This window comes from Urocitellus parryii, chromosome 6, assembly GCF_045843805.1.
Source record: "Urocitellus parryii isolate mUroPar1 chromosome 6, mUroPar1.hap1, whole genome shotgun sequence".
NCBI lineage: Eukaryota > Metazoa > Chordata > Mammalia > Rodentia > Sciuridae > Urocitellus > Urocitellus parryii.
This window is the reverse complement of record NC_135536.1, coordinates 119,497,064-119,517,882: the sequence shown is the minus strand read 5'-3', so window position 1 is coordinate 119,517,882 and position 20,819 is coordinate 119,497,064. Positions and strand designations below refer to the sequence as shown.

At 36.1% G+C, this 20,819-nt stretch overlaps 1 protein-coding gene across 2 annotated transcripts; it reads left to right on the top strand.

Moving 5' to 3' along the window:
• Window positions 1–3,666: 3,666 nt before the first annotated feature.
• Window positions 3,667–20,050, top strand: Rcn2 (reticulocalbin 2). 2 transcript variants are annotated; one of them, XM_026387769.2, is made up of 7 exons: window positions 3,667–4,010; window positions 4,396–4,501; window positions 7,416–7,612; window positions 14,366–14,467; window positions 17,305–17,401; window positions 18,426–18,568; window positions 19,218–20,050. In XM_026387769.2, the coding sequence occupies exons 1-7, from the start codon at window positions 3,867–3,869 to the stop codon at window positions 19,368–19,370; spliced, it is 942 nt and encodes a 313-aa protein (XP_026243554.1). In that variant the 5' UTR covers window positions 3,667–3,866; the 3' UTR covers window positions 19,371–20,050. The 2 variants fall into 2 exon arrangements, with proteins under 2 accessions (XP_026243554.1, XP_026243553.1); XM_026387768.2 differs by having other exon boundaries at window positions 14,354–14,467.
• The last annotated feature ends 769 nt before the right edge of the window (window positions 20,051–20,819 follow it).

The following is a 20,819-nucleotide window of genomic DNA, read 5'->3' as shown; positions in this document are numbered from 1 at the left end:
AGTGAGAAAGAGAGAGAACTTCTTTTTAATATTTATTTTTCAGTATTTGGCGGACACAGCATCTTTGTCTGTATGTGGTGCTGAGGATAGAACCCGGGCCGCACGCATGCCAGGTGAGCACGCTACCACTTAAGCCACATCCCCAGCCCATATGGAACCACTCTTAATAGTAAGGGCACTAGGAGAAATTGCCCAGTTCCTGACTTCATGGTTATCACAGCCTTGTAGTAATGCCAAAAAATAGTCACAGTAGACTGTGCTAAATGCCAGAGCAGAGGAACACTTGAAATTCAGGGATAAAACAGAGACCTAAGAAATCAATAATTTTGGGGTGCCAGGGATTTAGAGATAGCCTCCTTCAGGAAACACTTGTTTCTGGAACAAGAAACACTGGTTCTGGAAGACAGAATATAAATATTCTAGGGAAAAAGAAAGAAAAAACTTTAGCCCTCTTCTATGGATCAGAGACCTTAAAAGGAATATTTAATAAATCCATCAAACCAGGTTTATCAGACAGGTTTTTATTATTCCATTATTAGAGTTAAAAAACAAGTTTAAGTCTTTTGTTCAAGGTTATATAGGTGTGATCTAAAGAGACCAAAAGTTCAAGCCTCATGTGTCTTATTCCAAAGTTGTCTTGCTTCACAGCAAGGCAGAAGGACATATTACCAGTAGCTTTAATGTTGTGCAATGTCATCTATGTAAAGTTCAAAACAGGCAAAACTTATCTATGATAAAATGGAATTATAGCTTGTTTTGATAGAACTGATGTTTAGAGAATAGGAGGGAGACTTTGCATGCTGGGCAGGTTTCACAGATATATATATATATATATATATATATATATATATATATATATATATATATACACACACACACACACACACACACACACACATACACACATACCTACAAATTCATTGAATTCTTTCACATAAGATTTATACACTTTAAAGTATGTCAATTATGTTGCAATAAAAATGTTTCAAAACAAATTTGCACCCAGGTGTGGTCAGGCATGCCTATAATCTTAGTTATTTGGAAGGTTGAGGCAATAGAATTTCAAGTTTGAGGCCAGCCTCAACAATTTATTGAGATCCTGTCTCAAAATAAAAATAAAAAAGTTTAGGGATGTATCTCAGTGGTAGCATACCCTTGGTTTAATTCCCAGTATCCAAACAAACAAAACCTTCCAAATTGGCTGTAGGCTTTGGCCTTTTATAGGTAAAGAAAATTGTTCTCTGGGTTCTCATGATGCTTTTTTCCCCCAGTCGACTTATTTGGGATACTTATTTTTTGCTATAGATTAATTACAAGTACCAATAATGCATCAATCTTGCTTCTCTTGATCGCAGGAATTTTCCTAACTCTATTTCTAAACAATCATAACTAAAATCATTGTGAAATTATAAGCGAAGAGTCTTCTTTAGGGGCCTTTAACTTTGAAGTTTTTCTTTTGAGAAGCTCTGATGAAAGTAAAGCCATAGAGCTCTGTCCAGAAAGTATATAGGCATAAATTTATTTTATTTATTTTTTTTAAAGACAGAGTGAGAGAGAGAGAGAGAATTTCTTTTTAAATATTTATTTTTTAGTTTTCGGCAGACACAACATCTTTGTTTGTATGTGGTGCTGAGAATCGAACCCGGACCGCACGCATGCCAGGCGAGTGCAATACGGCTTGAGCCACATCCCCAGCCCCTAGGCATAAATTTAAATTTTTTTTTTTTAGTTGTTAATGACCTTTATTTTTCTTATTTATACGTGGTGCGGAGAATTGAACCCAGTGTCTCACACATGCTAGGCAAGCACTCTACCATTGAGCCACAACCCCAGCCCCTAGGCATAAATTTTTGCTTTAAGATTTTGGTGTTGACACCTCACCAAACCCCATGCAGGACCCATTTCAGAGCCCAAAGATTTCAATTAAAATCTTCTGAGTTAATACAATCCTTTTCCTACAGGTGCAAAAATAGGGAAGAAAAACAGCCTACTTAGGGCTGAAGGCAGACAGCACAGGCCTTCTGTTGGTCAGATATCTATACTATTTATCTCATTGCTTCTTTAGGTACCCTTAGATTCCCTTTTTCCCCAAACCTTCATCTGTGAAATCCCTTGGGTTTAGAACTTCTGCAATACCCTGTATCATACCATTTATAATTGGAGCCACAGAAGTTGGTCAAAGTTTACCTCTTACTTAGTGAAGAATAGGCCACCCTCTAGTCACAGATACCCAGGAGGCTGAGGCATGATGATCACTTGAGCTCCTAAGTTGAAAACCAGCCTGGACAATATGTGAGAGCTTGTCTTAAAAAACAAAACAAAACCCCAAACAAATAAACTAATCAAAGAATAATAGATACAAGGTTGATTTCCTTATTAAATGGGTATCTTTACCTCTTATTTTCCCCTTCAGACTACATTAAAACCCAGAACTAAAGTTAAAATTAAAATGACCCAGTGATAAAAAATTTTCTTTCCTTTTTTAAGTTTGTTTGTTTTAATCAACTCTGAAATATTGCCCATATTTTCATTCAAATTCAAAACTTTGTTCTATACTGATTGTTAAAATATTGAATTTAAAGAATTGAACTTAACTCTTTGCTCTATTAACATTTCAATGGCTTCTGACTAAACACAGTAAAATTCTAACTTGATCTAGGAAATTTGTGCAACTCAGTTTTTTAGTTTGGAATAGAATTCTTGCTCCCAATCCAAAGAGAGACCATGAGATGTGAAAAGAGGATCCAGAAAGCCTTTTCTTCTGTGTGAAAAGACCTGATTCTAAATGGGGGCAATCAGTAAACAAAAGGGTTGAAGCTGTGCCTACAAATTTCTCTGGCCTTACTGTGCACAGGATGAAGTGGAAAAACCTCACAGATTTGTAAGTAGAACATGGAACAGAAGCCCCATGTACGTGCATTCTATCCATAAAGGTTTTTCGAGCTGCTTGCAAAGCTATTCTGTGCAATTATCTTTTGCTTTTTATACCTATGTGAATGAGAGCTTACATTTATAGATCAGCTTCACCATGTATGCTATTATTCTAAACAAATTACTTTAATCTTCACAACTCTTTAAGGTAGTCTTCTTATTATGTCTATTTTATAAGTGAACAAACAGATTTTCGGGGGCCAAGTAATTTGGCCAAGATCTTTTAACTTGTAAATCGCAAAACTGAGCATCAGATACAAACATCTGGCTGCAGTTCCTGGGTTTGTACTCCTGCTCTGGTAAAATAAGTAAGTTGAAATACACTGAAATCTAGAAATAGATACTGTTGGTCGGTTCCTCAGGCAAAGACTTTCTGAGATACAGTATTGTTTTGTTTTCACCCGGCTCTCCAGCCTCTTTCATTGAGGGAAACCGGGAGGGACACACGGAGCGCACAGTGCCAGAACAGTTTCTGGCAGGAACCTGCCTGACAGGAAACGACACCGCGGGGGTGAATCGCGGGGGTGTTTTTCCGAGCGTGTTAAGGAGAAGACAGCCCCCGCAGGATTCTACCCGCTCCGCGGCCCCCGCCGGCCCCCTGGAGCCTGTGGGCGACTGTGGACCGCCACATCGCGTGGGCCCGCCCCAACGCCGCGTGGTCCAATCAGCAGAGCGGAATGGAGCCCCGCCCCCCCGCCGCAGCCATATAGGTTTGGGCCTGGCGCGCCTCCACAACACAGTTGTCGTCTGAACCACCCGTAAAGGGGTTTGCTGCTAAAGCAGCGGGCCACCACCGCCCTCTCCGCGTCCAGGGCCTCCTGCCCCGCACATACACTGCGCCACCCTCCCGTGGCCGCCAGCGGGGCGCAGCCGCCGGCTTGGGCGCCGCCTGCCTTCCTCCTTGGGTCTCTAGGTGTGCTCGGCGGGCCGGCGCGATGCGGCTGGGCCCGAGGCCCGTGACGCTGGTGCTGCTGCTGCTGTGCGCCGCGGTGGCCGGCGCCGGCAAGGCAGAGGAGCTGCACTACCCGCAGGGCGAGCACCGCGCAGACTACGACCGCGAGGCGCTGCTGGGCGTCCAGGTGAGGCGTCCAGGCTGGGGGTTGGGAGGCCGGGCCCTCGCACCGCCGCCGTCGCGGGCTTTGTCCCGGGACAAAGCGGGGCCGCCAGGCAAGGCCTGGGAAGGCCAGCCTGACAATGGGGGCCAGGCGGGCCTCGCTTGCCCTCTGGGGGACCCCTAGGCCTGTAAAGACTGAGGAATTAGTCCGGCCCAAAGGCCAGATCCCCTCTAACCTCCAGACATGGGGCAGAATCACTGAAGATGGTAGAGAGGTCTGGGGCCTTGGAGAGCTGGTGTGGGTCCCCCAAAACCCGAAGCCAAGGGAGGCATCTAATAGCCCTATTCTCCACCATTATGCCCCACTGATGGTAATGTTTGGTCCTCCTGTGTATCGATTCCCCTCAAAGGAAGACGTCGATGAGTATGTTAAACTTGGCCACGAAGAGCAGCAGAAAAGACTGCAGTCGATCATAAAGAAAATTGACTCGGACTCAGATGGCTTTCTCACTGAAAGTAAGGACTGTCCTACACGACCAACAATGGAGAAATTTCTTTGTAGGAGATGAACATTTTAAGCAGGGGTATCTGTTTATAGATTGTTATTATTCCAGCAAGTTAGAGAGAGATACTGTGACATGAAAAATAGATTTTATGCCTGAAATGTGGGGTACCAAGTAAAACTCAGTACTTTCCCCAGTAAATATAAACATCATTCGTGCTATATTGTATGCAGGTCATACCTTTAGATATCCTTTCCACACATCATTTTTGTCACAGTCAGAAATATGACTCATTATAGAGAAATAGGCCCCCAAATTTTAAGACATTAAATGATTTATTGCTCTTTTGATATGTGCACTTTTAAAATTTTAGGAAGAAAAGACCTGTTGCATGTGGATTATGTTTCTTATGACATTATAACAAAATGGTGTAGCTTGTAGGGGGCTTAGAATCAACTTGTTCACCTCTCTGTAGACACTGACCCAGAAAAGTAAAGGCCTTTTAAACATAAATAGCAAAGCCAGGAGTAGAATTCAGGTATCATTCTCTTAATTAGATTTTTAAAAAAATATATTTATTTTTTAGTTGTAGGTGGATACAGTACCTTTATTTTACTTATTCATTTCCATGTGTGCTCAGGATCAAACACATGTGCTAGGAGAGTGCTCTACTGCTGAGCCACAACCCCAGCCCTTTTAATTTAGTTTTCAGTATCCTCAGTTAAAAAAATTTTTTTTAAAAATCTGAGTGTTCTTGGGTACATTCTCTAGTCAGAAATGAAATGCACAGACTTAAAAGAATGTCCTAAATAAATTGCTGTGCAGCTATCTCTCCCCATTGTTTAATTCAAGTGATGAACCCTATCAACATTCTAAGTTGATTCTCAAAAAAATTTAGGTTATTACTGTAACTTTAAGCTAGTTATTTGACTATACTACTCATTTAAATGTTGCTCAGCATCCAAGAAGTGAAGTTGCAGGAGAGAGAATTGCAGAAGAGCCCACATTGGTGCCCTCAGTAATATTAAGGTTTTGTTTCTTCTGCTTAACAACAAAACCTCTGAACTCTCATCCAACATAATAGGTCCATCTTTGTTATGCTAGAATACACTCAGAACAAGTTGGTTTGGAATACTGTGTTAACCCGCAGGGCCTAGATATGTTCAAATAGTTAATAGTAAACTCAAAAAATTAAAGTAAGAAAGAACATAGTCCAAATCTTCATTTTATTGAAGAAAAACAAAAATTTGAGAAGGTAAACTATCCTTATGGGAAAATGGAAGAGTGAGCCTATGTTTATGATTCCTCTTTCATTTGCTTTTCTATTATGCCAGATAGTCTCTTTAAACAAAACACTTGTGATGCTTGAGGAAGCCTGTGTTCTACTTGCGGACCCTTAAGAGAATCTTATTAATTTGCACTTTGAAGACCAGGACTGGACTCTAAGGTTTATTAGTGGTAGAGTATCTTAGCTGCACATGGTGACTTATGCCTATACTCCCAACCACTTGGAAGGCTGAGCCCAGGGATTTGGGACTAACCCAGACATTGGGAGACCCCCATATCAAAACAAATTGGAAAAAAAAAAATCAGAGGTTCTTAAAAGGTAGTAAAACTCAGTAAAAGTAGTTTAGGCTTTGAAACCAAACAAATTTAAATTTCCAACTCTGCCACTTATTAGCTTGAGGCCTTTGACTTTTCTGAACCTCAGTTTCTTCAGCTATGAAATAGTGATGATTATAATTGCACTGTTTTGAAAAATAACAACAACATAGAGAGCCTGATGCTCTCAATTGTTCAACACTTGCTTGCATAAGTTGTAATTCTGCTCTCACTTAGTTTCAAGAGAGAGAGATTGTCTTTGCTTTTCTATTCACCTGACCTTTCTCAAACCAGTCATTAAAACAAATGATAACTTTAAAGCAGGTGTTATTCTCATGCTCTCCTCATAAATATTTATCATCTCCTCCTCTTTTCTATAATGCAGTATAATAAATATCTCTCTGAATAGATTTTTTAATAGTTGATCTGAAAGTGGATATTTGAGATATAGAAACTTTTCCACTAGGTCTTCAGTTACCAAGTTAAAACAGCTGTTGCAGAGAAGGCATAAATCATAACTTCTACCAATAAAATATGTAAATTTTCTCCAGCTGTTCTATGACATGTTTAAGGGGAATAAATTATAACAGTGTTTCTCAAACTTAAGTCATTTGAATACCTTTTCACAATTTAGGCCATGTTTGTTTACCATGTATTATTTTGTTAGTATTTTTATTTAATACACACAAAATTTGTCTTAAAGGAAAACTCTATATTCCTTTCACAAATGGAAAACTTTTTATTATGCATATTAAAATAAATAGGTAGTTATTCAAGTATTTGTGCTTCCTAAGAGATTTGTGATAATTAGCAAAGGTAGTCTGCAATTTTTTGGATAATATATTTTTTAAAAAGAGTAAAATGCTATTTTGGATGGTTGTTAACTTATTCAGCAAATATTTAGTAAGCTAGGTACTTTTTTATTTTTTAGTTATAGGTGGATACAATATCTTTGTTTTATTTTTATGTGGTGCTGAGGATCAAACCCAGAGCCTCACACATGCTAGGTGAGTGCTCTACCTCTGAGCCACAATCCCAGTCCCTAAGCTAGATACTTTCTAGGCATTTAGTGTACAGCTGTGGGTGTGTGTGTGTGCTGGGGGGGGACAAACCCAAACTCTATTCATGGAGCTTGCATTCTATGTAGATTACATTACAACATTCTTAGATTTCACACAGCTCTCCCCACTTTCTTCTCTCAATACTTACTCTCACTCAGTATTTGCAAACATTGAAAATTTTCTTCTTTGAGAAGGTTTAGAAATCTACACCCTAACTATCAGAATTATTGTCAACATTCCTTGTGTTCTGGAAAATTCTCATAGGTGAACTCAGTCAGTGGATTCAGATGTCTTTTAAACATTATGCTATGCAAGAAGCAAAACAACAGTTTGTTGAATATGATAAAAACAATGATGGTACTGTGACATGGGATGAATATAATATTCAGATGTATGATCGTGTGATTGACTTTGATGAGATCACTGCTCTGGATGATGCAGAAGAGGAGTCATTTAGGCAGGTGAGTACATGTGCACAAGCTGTTCCTTTTGATCACATCAGTTTACTTTATCTTCCTACATGAATGAGCACAAGAGGACCTGAGGTCGTAGACCAGATTGCTGTGTTCTCTGGGCAATCACCAGTTCCACTTCAGTGGTCATTTTGATCATTTCCTTTTTAGCCAGATTTAGGACTCTTACTTTGTACTGCCTAAATTATCCCTGCATCTGTTTTACTCAGCTGCATCATTTATTTGTTCTCATTTCCAAAGTTGCTTTTTAAATGTATTTTGAATATTTAGCTAAATATTTTATTTTAAACATTGAACAGTAAATTTTATATCATATTTACTAAGCAAGCTACACTGGCCCATTTCTATTTTAAAACAGTTTTATATGAAATAACTCATAAAAATATTTGTGGTAAAGTACACATAACAAATTTATCATTTTAACCATTTTTAAGTATGTAATTTGATATTGTTAAGTGGGTTAACCTTATTTATTGTACAACCAATCTCAGATTCTTTGCATCTTGCAAAACAACTCTGAACCCATTATATCTATTAAACAATAACCCTCATTCCTATCCCCACCCCCTCCCTATGCCTGGCAATCACCATCTACTTTCTACTATGTATTTGATTATAATATTTGTCTTCTTGTGACTAGCTAATTTCACTTAATGTCCTCAAGGGGACAAATAATATTTTATTTTTATTTATTTTTTTTTGTGTGTGTGTGTCTATACATATATACTAAATTTTGTTTATCCTGTTGTCTATGGGTGGACACTCAAATTGCTTCAATCTTTTGACTATTGATTAATGCTGCAGTGAATGGGATGTGCAGATCTCTCTTTTAGATCCTGCTTTTGATTCTTTTGGGTACATACCCAGAAATGAAATTGTTGGATTAATTGGTTTTAGTTTTTTGAGGAACCTCAACTGATTTTTTGTTGTTATTGTTGCTTGGTACCAGGGATTAAATCCAGGGATCCTTAACCACTTAGTCACATCCCCAGCCTTTTTTTTTTTTTTTTTTTTTAATTTTAAGACAGTCTTGCTGAGTTGCTTAGGACCTCACTAAATTGCTGAGGCTGGCTTTGAACTTGCAGTCCTCCTGCCTCAGCTTCCAGAGCTGCTAGGATTACAGGCTTACCTTACCATACCTGGCTCAATACTGTTTTACATAGAACTATGCTATTTAAAATAACTCGTTTTTGAAGAGTCAGTCTTACTCTGAATACTATTGTTGTGTCTGTGGTTTAATTTGTTAAAATATAAGCTCAATTAAGCAGAAGTAAGACAATTTTTATTTAGGAATTAGTAGGAACTTCCTAAGACTTTTGGAAGTCTATTAAACTAAAAAGTGTATCAACACGAATAGTTATAAGTTTGAGAAATTTCTATTTCAAGTGTAATTTTATAGAATTTTTAAAAATATAATTTTAAATTTTTTTTTTAGTTGTAGATGGACACAATATCTTTATTTTATTTATTTTTTCTGTGGTGCTGAGGATTGAACCCAGTGCCTCACATGTGTGGGGCAAGTGCTCTACCACTGAGCTACAACTCCAGCCCAACTTTATAAAAATTTTAAGATAGTCTTTTTTTATGTATGGGAAAGAATAAATAAGCTAAATACCTTATTTTAACTGTATGCCAGCATGCTTGGAAACATTTTAGCTTGTTTCTCATCTCATTTTACTATGTATTTTTAAATTTTTATTGTTGCCATCATTTATCATTGTACATGCTATTTATTTTAGAATTCTGTTGGCCATTTGAACTAGGCCACCACTAACTCCAAGTTGGTTGTTTCTTTGCTAATGACTACTCATGCTATGGATGTGCCACCAGTGTGCTGGGTAAGAGCTCCAGACTCAGAGCTAGTCTGCCTGGCTTTGTATCTAGCTCTACCACTTAACCATTGTACAGCTTTGGGTAATTTACTAAACCTCCTTATGCTTCAGTTTCTCATCTCTAAAAGTGGGGATGATCTCCATTTCAGTTGAGGATAATAACAGTATGGAGAAATAGTAATAAATAGTAACAGTTGGACTGGTATATATTTCTATTTTGATTTAAAAGAATATTGCTAAAGAAAACATGTACAATTCATGTAAGTTTATAGTTAATCATTCAACTTTTTAAATTATTTAGGCATTTGTTAATATCTTTAGATTAGCTAGGCTTTCATTTTTAGGAGAAAAACGTATCTTGTTTTTATTTTTCCCCCGTTAGTTGGTTCTTGATTTTCCAGTAGACTAAAGGGAGTGTAAATCAGTCTTCTTCCTCCCAGTGGTGCTAAAGAGAAATCAAATGGTGATAATGAGATTTGGGATTCATCTACTAGGTGTTCTCTTTACTCTAGGAATTATCATAAAAGATCATTAGAGTTCTGGAACTTTTCTAAAATCAAAGCGTGACATTTTGACTTCCCTGCCAGGGAACAATAGAGAAGTTAAATGCAATATGATGGTGTTGACATAAAGTCTTCACTTTGAAGAGATACATTACTGATTAATATAAACTATTTAGGAATAGTTATAAATAGTTTAATCCCCCAAACAATCCCCCATTGTTTGGGGGATTAGGATTGAGGCTCAGCGGTAGAGTGCTTGCCTCACACGTTCGAGGTGCTAGGTTTGACCCTCAGCACCACATATAAATAAATAAATATATATATTATTCCCAACTACAACTAAAAAAATAAATATTTTTAAAAAGTTGTTTGGTTCTGAATGGCAGTTATCAAAAATACAAGTAACAATATTGGTGAGGATGTGAGAAAAGGGTACACTCATACATGTTTGTGGGACTGCAAATTAGTGCAGCCCCTCTGGAAAGCAGTATGGAGAGTCCTAAAAAAAAACTAGGAATGGAACCACCATTTGACCAAGTTATTTACTCCTTGGTATATATCCAGAGAATTTAAAATGAGCATACTACAGTGATACAACCACATCAATAACTACACAGTTCACAATAACTAAGGTATGGAATCAACCTAGATGCCCATCAACAGATGAATGGATAAAGAATTTGTGGTACATATATACAATGAAATATTATCAGCCATAAAAAATAATGACTTTATGACATTTGTCAATAAATGGATGAATCTGAAGACTGTTGTTGGCTTAAGTGAAATAAGCCAATCCCCAAAAAACCAAAGGGCAAATGTTTCCTCTCATAAGTGAGAGCTATGAGTAGTGTGGGGAGAATAGAAGTTCAGAGGATTAGACAAAGGAGAATGAAGTGTGGGGGGGTTAGGAATAGGAAAGACAGTGGAAAGAATCTGACATAACTTTCCTATGCACATATATGAATACATAACAGTGAATCTCACCATTGTGTACATCCACAAGACTGGGGCCCTAATTAGAATAAGATATATTCATGCATGTATAATTTTATCAAAATGAGCTCTACTGTTAAGAACCAATTTTTTTTTTTTGAATTTTTAATATTTATTTTTTAGTTCTCGGCGGACACAACATCTTTGTTGGTATGTGGTGCTGAGGATCGAACCCGGGCCACACGCATGCCAGGCGAGCGCGCTACCGCTTGAGCCACATCCCCAGCCCAAGAACCAATTTTTAAAAAGATGTCTAGCTCTGAAACTATATTCCACAATGTGTACCCAGTACACATTGATTTAAGTCTACCTTTTAAGAAGGAGTTAGAAAATTAGAAGGATCTTAATAGCCTAAGGGAAATACTGCATTCCTAAAATGAATACTTTTCTGAGAGAATCCTATTTGGCTGCCCTGGAATATATCTCTATCTTCATGAAGTTCTAATCATACTTTTTAAAGAATTTGATAGATAATACCTAACCTCCTAAAAATTCATGTGGGATGTAAAAATAAACCCAGACATAATGGGCATTATTCAAAATAAAAAATAAGGGATAAAAGAGGAATCAGTCTCATCCAAAGTTATAAACCAAATATTATGCCATAAATAAAATAATCATAAAAAGTAACTGGATATCTGAATGAAATAAAATTTTCTATATGGTATTCTATTGAAAAACTAAACATCTCTGGGCATGGTGGCACATGCCTGTAATCTCAATGACTCAGGAGTCTGAGGCAAGAGGATCACAGGTTCAAGGCCAGCCCTGGGCAACTTAGTGAGACCCTGTCTGAAAAAATAAAAAGGGCTGCACTCAGTGATAGAATGCCTAAGGATTCAATTCAAAATCAACTTGGTACCTGAATTTTATTTTTATTAAATTTACATATAGAGAGAATAGGCAACTTGGAGTAGTGACCCTTTCAGGCTGTCAAATACCTGAAAAAGTATATATTTATATGATGAACAATTATAAATAATGCATTTTTAGGCAGGAGAAGTAAAGTTTGGAGAACTTCTGGCAAAAGTTCAGTTATTCCAGCTTCTAAAGTCAGTTGCTGAATATGCATTGTGTAAGTAATATTTTACTATGTAAGAGATAGCCTTCATATGGCTGATCAGAATTTTTAAGACCTAAAGTTTTGTTCTAAGATTCCAGATTATATATTTCCTCATGTAAAACCATTAGTCTACCAAAAGGTGGCAGTTTGTCCTCACAAATTTTCATTGCACTGTAAAAATAAATTATTATGGTAGTTTCTTTATACTACAATAGATAGCATTTTTATCCTTTACTAGCTTTTTAATACAGAAGGGGAAAAGTGTTGAGGTTTTCTGAAACTGACCATCTTTCTGGCTATTTTTTTAAAATTTTGCCCTTTGAAAAAAACATTCTTTTTCTATATTGATTTCTTTTAATTTGATATGAGGTGCTTTCAAATGGCCATAAAATGTGAACCAGAAAAATCGTTCTTTTTCTTTTCTTTTTTTTTTAAAGAAATCTCAACTTGTTTAAAGAGATCCTTTCTTTCCATAGGCAAATTTGGCCAAATTTAGCTAACTCTGCTGAAACATGGACCTTTTTTGCTCCAAATTGAAGGATCCTTTCATAAGGAAATCTAAGCAGTTGGTATTTTGAATAGTGACTTATTCAAAAAAGAATTTGATTGACTCCACAAAGACCTCAAGTTCTTGTTTGTCTACTTTTCCCCATATTAAACCTGAACACAAAATACAAATTGTTTGATGTAGTTATTTAAAATTATGAAACATTTGCTTAAAAGCAGCTATTTGGAAACATTATTTTTTCTTTTCTGTGATAGTTGGGTGAGTGTAACTGACTTGTGAAGTCTAGATATTTAAAAGGCAGATTCTTTAGGGGAAAAGTTGAACCTCTCCACTGGATGATTAGTAACTGTAAAAGAACTAGCATTTAGGTAAATGCTACCTTTCCTAACCTATTATTCTATAAAATTAAACAGAACATTTTTTTTTCAACAGTAAAATACATAAATGCTTCTAAAATTGTGAAACTTGGGGCTAGGGTTATGGCTCAGTGGTAGATGGCTCGCCTCACACGTGCAAGGCTCTGGTTTTGATCCTCAGCACCACATATAAATAAATAAAATAAAGTTATTTTGTCCAACTACAACTACAAAAAAATAAATATTAAAAAATTGTGAAACTTTTTTAAAATACATAGTTTGATACACACCTTTTACTATTATTAATATTATTTTATTTTTATTATTATTATTATTAGAAAGGAAAGCTATTCCCAGAAATTCTCAAAGTAGAAATCAGGCAGGATTAACAATATAGCTAGCACCTTTGACTTCCAAGACTCTTGGTTACAGAATTACCTTTGAAACATTTATCAAAATCAGCCTTATCCCTAATCATTTTTACTACTCAAGTATACTTTAAAAGGAGGGAAAAAAAAGATGAGAGAGAAAATAGAAAAGGAGATGTGTTTATTTGAACTCAAGATAAGACCCATTTAAGCTTTTAGTGTACTTGTTTCTGAATATACAGAGTTATCATTATAAAGAGCCTTTAAAATATTTGAAATATTAGTTACCAATACTAATCATATGAGAGTCTCAACAAAAGAGGAATACTTTTCTAAAATATTTACATATTTTTGAAAAATCATTTAGCAAACCTAAAACAATTTTTAAAAGCCCTACCAATATATTTTTTAAAATACTTTTCTAATTGTCAATGGACCTTTATTTTATTTATTTATATGTAGTGCTGAGGATTGAACCCAGTGCCTTGCAAGTGCTAGGCGAACACTCTACCACTGAGTCACAATCCCAGTTCTACCAATATTTAACACATGATATAAATTTGTTGCTTTGGGAATATTCAAAAAAATATTAACACTAATTATTAAAGGTGATAGTAGTATGGAAAGAGCAAGGAAGATTCAAGGTCAGTACATTTTAGCTGTGTTTCTGACTTTCATCAAATCATTTAATCTCAGTTTTTCTATCAATAATAGTAGCATAATAACAATTATGAAATTCTTAATACTTCAGATATATTGATTGCATGAAAGGGATGCTCATGCTAATTGCTTAGTAGAGATTTTTACCCCAGTTTTATAGATAAGAAAGCTTGAGGGGTTAAGCAATTTATACTAGTACCACAACTAGTAAGTGACATTGCTGGAATTTCAGTCTAGGTCTGACTATGGAGCTTGTTTCTATGTTGCCTCTAATGTTTGGTATTATTTGCCAACATACGTTCAGTGGAATGATGTAAAGATGAAAGAGATGATGTTTGAGAATGTGCTTTGATTTCACAGTTTGTATTTTTCAAAGTATTTTTAATGATGTTATGATAATAATGAGATGTTTAAATATGTTCAAAATTTTTTAATTCTCAAAGCTTCATTTAAAGGACAAGAAGCGATTTGAAAGAGCTAACCAAGATTCAGGTCCTGGTTTGAGTCTTGAAGAATTTATTGCTTTTGAACATCCTGAGGAAGTTGATTATATGACGGTAAGGAAGAAAAAAAAATTTTTCCATATATTTTTATATTTTATTGATGCATTATAGTTGTACATATGGTGAGATTTTTTGTTACATATTTGTACCCATATACGATATAACAATATAATTTAGCCTAAGGAAGAAACATTTTAAGAGAATTATTGAGTGACTAAAATTATTCTAATCTTATAGGTCAGGAGGATTCCTGGTGGTGTCAGGTTGCTTATGTTAGTAACACCAGAACTTTTATGTAGTTTACAGCCTCATTTGTGGAAGCTTTTGGTCTGTAACAACTTATCCACATTTAGATCCCTTTTCATAGCAGGCGGGGGATGCAGCTCCTAGTAACTATTAACGTTTTTGCAACTTCAGGTGTAATGAGTCGTCTCATTCCTTTAGTACCTTTAAAAAAAAAAAAAAAAAGTACTGGGCTGAGGGTGTAGTTCAGTGGTAGAGCACTTGCCTGCCATGCACAAGTCTGAGGGTTCAATCCCTAGCACTGTGGAGATAAAAAAGAAAAGGGGGGTGGCCACCACCAGGTCTTCAAAACTGTCAAATTTTAGCTTTTAACCCAACAGTTGTTGATTGAGTTGTGTTAACAAGCTGTGAGAGTAGGGATCATCATATTGGGGAGTTAAGAGTAATGTGCCAAATAACTTTTAAAAAGAGAACATTTATATTGAGTTCTGTTGCATGACATCAGCCTCCAGCTCTGTAACTTGATTCCCTGGATATTTGAGGGAAGGAAGATGGTAGCCTTTTGTTTAATTGATCATGGCCTTGAATAACAATGCAGCAGATATACTTTTTCCCAAAAACTCTATGGCAAGATACTGCTATTAGTACCACTTCTTGACATTGTGAAGCTTCTGGTTTCTTACTTGGCACAAAATAGATGACCTAGTTTAAGAACAGTGCTGGGTATAATTTCAGTGCCAAGATTAAATCTAGGCAAGCTAATTGAATCCTATAATTTTAGGCAGAGGATGCTGATTCTTGATTCTCTGGAGAATAAGGAACAGTTGACTGAAGAGGGGAATGACCAGTGAAAGCAATGAAACAATGGATATTAAGTGATATGGCCCTGGAATGTCAAATGGCAATGGGATGAAGTAGATTATATCATTTTTTGAAGAAAGCACAAACAGGAATGTTGCTTTAATAGATATTCAGAGTCAGATGACCCTGAAGTATTGAGCTTTTATAATAGTGACAAAGGTAATCTTTGATGATAAAGGTTAAAATCCCTGATTTCTCTACATAAAATCTGTAAAATTTGATTTTAAAAAAGACAGCTTGGGGCTAGGGATGTATCTCAGTGGTAGAACACTTGCTTAGCACATGGAAAGCCCTGGGTTTGATCTCCAGTACCAAAGGGAGTGGGGAAGACAGCTTGTAGTTTAAGCCCCTGGAGACTTTTGAGAATATATTTCATTACAGTAGTGATGCTAGAATCCAGATGAGAGATATTAGGGAGGAAGCAGGTAGGGAGGAAATGAGAATAGTAGATATAACCCATGAGAGTCTAGGCAGGGAAAAAAGAACCAGGATGGTAATGAAAGAGTGCAGCAAAGTCCTGGGGATTTGAATGTCACAAAAGACATAGAAGAAGGAATTGAGATTGAAAGAAAGCCCTTAGGAAATGGGAATATATGGCATCTAAGAAACAGCTGAGGGCTTTGCCCTAGCAAGAGCTTCAACTCCTGAGATGAAAGAAAAAAAAATGAGAGGATAAGGCATAAGAATAGAGGGAGTTAAAGGTGAGGATACATGCTGGTTTATATGAATCATTTTCAGAAGACTTGTATCATGGTTGGAAAACTAGGATCTTTGCCAACAGAATTTTTGGAAGGATTATAGCAAAGCTCAGAGAAAGTGGAGGTAGAAATTTGAAAACACTGCTATAGGGAATTGTTTGTTTGTTTGTTTTAGTTAGGTGGACACAATATGTGGTGCTGAGGATCAAACCCAGTTCCTCACTTGTGCCAGGCAAGCACTCTACCACTGAGCTACATACAACCCCAGCCCCTGCAGTAGGGAATATTAAGAAAACTTAGAAGTCGATTTCTAAGCTGCAGGGAGAACTCACTGAAATGGCAGAAATCAGCTTAAAAGGACTAAGTTTATAGTTCTATGTCTTTTTAGATTTTATGACTGCGGAAGAAAGGAGAAGTGATGTGGTCGTAATGTTCAGGGTAGGGATTGGCACCATAAGAAAAGGACATAAAGGGGTAGGAAGGTAATGAGGGAGGTACTGAATCAGCTGGCCATTGATCAGGTCATTAAACTAGAAAGGATCTGCCATTTGGGTCAGGGAGGATTGATTGTTAAGTATGAAGCTTTGATAAGAACGGGGGGCAGATTTATGGGCAGTTTGGAGTGGGTTTGAGAGAAGAGCAAGCCAAGTATTGAGGTTTTGTGAGGGGCTGGCACCTTTCAGATCTGGAGGAAGAACAGTTATATACGAGATCTAAGGTAGGGTTCTTTCAGGGCTATGAATGGATTGGAGGGCTGATGGTTAAGGAAAACGACAGTGAGAGATGGCATGCTTGAGAGGGAGGGGAACATGCAGAAAATGGGAACCTATATTTAGTGCTGAAGTGGTTTAGGAGAATAAAAAGTGAAGTTCTTCATAGTTTCACAAGCTTACACATGTTGAATTTAGAATTACTTAGTACTTGAGGTTTTATTCTCCTAGATTCTAGAGTTTAGAAATGTTTAGTGAAAGTATAGATAATCAAAATGATGATTCCTAAAATTCTATATTAAGATTGACTGAGATGGTTGTGGGATCGAAAATTATTGACTTAAGCCTTTTTTTTTTTCTTTTAATGAACATGCAATAGGAATTCGTCATTCAAGAAGCTTTAGAAGAACATGACAAAAATGGTGATGGATATGTTAGTTTAGAAGAATTTCTTGGTGATTACAGGCGGGATCCAAGTAAGTCACCTGGGGAGTGTGAAAAGAGAGGGGAAAAAATGGAATTAAACAAGAAATTGGAAGATCTTTTATCACTGAGAGCTTTCTTTGACAGAGAAAATGTAAGAAGAGGAGCTATGCTTGATTTCTACTTCTTGCTAAGTTAACTATAATACAAGTTCAACAAAGGGATTTTATAGCTTAACTGAAATGCTGTCTTGCTCATTTTTACCTTTATGTCTAGATTGAAACATTTTTCTTCCTTTTCCAATAAGTAGAATACCATTGTCAATCCAAAAAGGAAGGAAGTAAAGGTTGACATAGTTTTGTTTTTTAAAGAAAATTGTGTATGATTACATGTAGATCTTAGAAACATAAAATAGTCTAAATTCTGAGACTGTAAAAAGTGATTTACTCAGCATATGAAATTAGAGGAATTTTCCTTTCTCTGAGTTACTGTCTTCAGAATTGTTACTTGAAAATATCAAATAGTGTGCTGGGATTGTGGCTCAGCAGTAGAGTGCTCACCTAGCACTAGCAAGGCTCTGGGTTCAATCCTCAGCACCACATAAAAATAAACAAATAAAATAAAGATATTGTGCCAAAGTATAACTAAAAAAAAAAAATCAAACAGTGCAGTTTTAAAATTGGTCAACAGTGCACTTATTTTCAATGTCACTTTAAAAATACAGGGGGGAGTACTTTGTAAGAACAGAGGAAACTATATAGTCACACAGTGTACATCAAATTATTACCCAACTCATATTTGAGAAAACAAGACATCAGAACAAGTAGCAATAGTAAACTAGTATTAATACGCAACATTTAAAAAACTCTGAGTTGTTTAGGTTTATGCGTCACTTTTGAAAATTACCATGTATTTGTACTTATTTTAGGACTTTTCAGCTAAGTACTTCTGTTTCATTTGGCTTCCTTTATGTAGTAAACTTTAAATTCACTTCCTTTATTCTAGGGATATACCAAACTTCTTATTGGATACATGTGATATTCTTGTGTATGTATATTTCTGTTTTTTTATATTAAGCTGCAAATGAAGATCCAGAATGGATACTTGTTGAGAAAGACAGATTCGTGAATGATTATGACAAGGATAATGATGGCAGGCTTGATCCCCAAGAGCTGTTATCTTGGGTAGTACCCAATAATCAGGGCATTGCGCAGGAGGAGGTAAGTATCATAGAATGACACCCCCCAAAAAAAATAAAAGTTGGTTCTATTGATAGGTAGTTAAAAATCAAAGCCAAAAAAAAAGAAGTAGTAATGGGATTATTTAGGATCAATTCATTGCTGTGTTTTGTTGTTTTTCTTCTTTTTAAGACAGTGTCTTGTTAGATTGCCAAAGCTAACCTTGACTTTCGCTCCCTCTGCTTTACTCACCTACCTGATTAAGCAGCTGGTACTACAGGCATGTGCCACCATGCCCTGCTCATTGCTGTTCTTTGAATTAAATCATCAAACTGTTTTAGATGGTCAAGGAGAAAAGGAAGGTGGTATCATGTATTATTCTGAGCATATAGTAAATAGAATAATAGTTCATATTTAACTGTAGAGGCTCAAAAAGTGGATTATAGTAATTTTGCTTAACATTGTGATATCCTGGTTTGGATCCTGGGTTGGATTTTGGTAGAGAGGAAGAAGAACCCAGCAGAAATTTAAAAGGAGATAATAAGAGACACAGCCGATAGACACAGTATGAAATATTTTACATACATTAATGAGTCAAACAACCAAATGGGTTTGACAGAACATTACACTAAAATGTGAACATCTTGATAAAATAACATTTGATACCTTTCTGTTTTGCTTTATTTTAAAGGCTCTTCATTTAATTGATGAAATGGATTTGAATGGTGACAAAAAACTCTCTAAAGAAGAAATTCTGGAAAACCAGGACTTGTTTCTTACCAGTGAAGCCACAGATTATGGCAGACAGCTCCATGATGACTATTTCTATCATGACGAGCTTTAATCCTGAGTGTGTCCAAGTAGACTATTGGGTCCTTTTATAAACTGTTACCAGCTTTACTTTTGTGATAAAATATCGATGTTGTATTTTACACTTTTAAGTCTTACCACAGTCAGAATTATCTAATGTAGTTTATAATTTTGGTCATTTAGAAGAAAAAACAAAAACTTGATATTGATTTCAAAACATATTGAAATTAAACATTAATACCGTGCCATATGACCACAAAGTCTTTTTCTAAATATTCCATCTGTTTAGTACTGTATTGTGGATATTTGAGTTCTGTTTCCATACTTGAAAAAAATGGAGGATTTTAGACATGATTGAACAATGTTAATATTTAAGTAGTATGTGACTAAGGTATCAATTTTTGTTTTGTTCTAATTAGACTTAATTTGGGAACTAAGAGAAAGGACAATGTTTTTAGGTTTAGTGTTTTGTTTTACAACCTTTAAAGGAACCTTTAGAAGGACTTAAACCTCACATGTTAATGTTGAGAAGTTCTGCTGAATTTTAAAATGGTTTCTATAAAGGGTTTTGTTGTATGAAATAGAACTTTATATTTTTGCATATGTATAGATAGTAATTATATTTAATGTAAAACTATAGCATTATGGTGAGTGGAATTTAACATTGTCCAGAAACCTTTTCATTTTTGACTGATTAAAAATGAATTGTCCTTATCTTTTTATGTTTGTTTGTTTGTTAATTTTGCAGATAAACCTTAACTTTAGCACAGGTTTTGTTGTATTATACATTTTCTTGTCTCATTTATTTTCTTTATTTGGGTAGTGAATGTTCTCAAAACTGTTAAATTATTCTTGCTGCATATTATTATATTGCTTTTTTAAAAAATAAAAGAATCATGATGTAGCTGAGTGTACACCTGACACATTTTAATTGCTCTTATAGGAACTGGTTTTGCTGTTTGGGGCTAGATTATTTTTTTCTTTTTTCTGTGTGTGAGCTGAGGATTGAGCCCAGGGCTTTAGTGCTATACCACTGAGCTACACCCCAGCCCTAGGGATAATGTTGCAAATGATACAGATTAGCCTAGTGCAGTGACACCCAGCTCCTTAGGAGGCTGAAGCAGGAGAATCATAAGTTTCAAGGCCAATATGAACAATTTAGCAAGACCCTGTCTCCAAATGAAAAGGACTAGCAATGTAGCTCAGTGGTAGAGTACCCCATGGGTTCACTCCCCAGTACCCTCCTCCCCCAAAATAGGCTAAAGCTGAACACACTGGCTCTTGTCTGTAATCCCAGCTACCTGGGAGGCTAAGGCAGGAGGAGGATCTTGAGTTTGAGACTAACTTGGGCAATGTAGTAAGTGAGGACCACCCCCCCATCTCAAAAAAGAAAAAATTATAGAGGGTTCCTAGTAGATGTGGTTAGTTATCATTTGAACTCATTTTAAATTACACTGAAAATCACAATACCTAAGCATTTGTT

Bases quoted from the DNA above. Each gene is read 5' to 3' on its own strand.
- Rcn2 (XM_026387768.2), top strand. From the start codon at position 3,867: ATGCGGCTGGGCCCGAGGCCCGTGACGCTGGTGCTGCTGCTGCTGTGC. The intron at 4,011-4,395 runs GTGAGGCGTCCA...TTCCCCTCAAAG, and splicing joins AGGCGCTGCTGGGCGTCCAG to GAAGACGTCGATGAGTATGT. The intron at 17,402-18,425 runs GTAAGTCACCTG...TTTTATATTAAG, and splicing joins TGATTACAGGCGGGATCCAA to CTGCAAATGAAGATCCAGAA.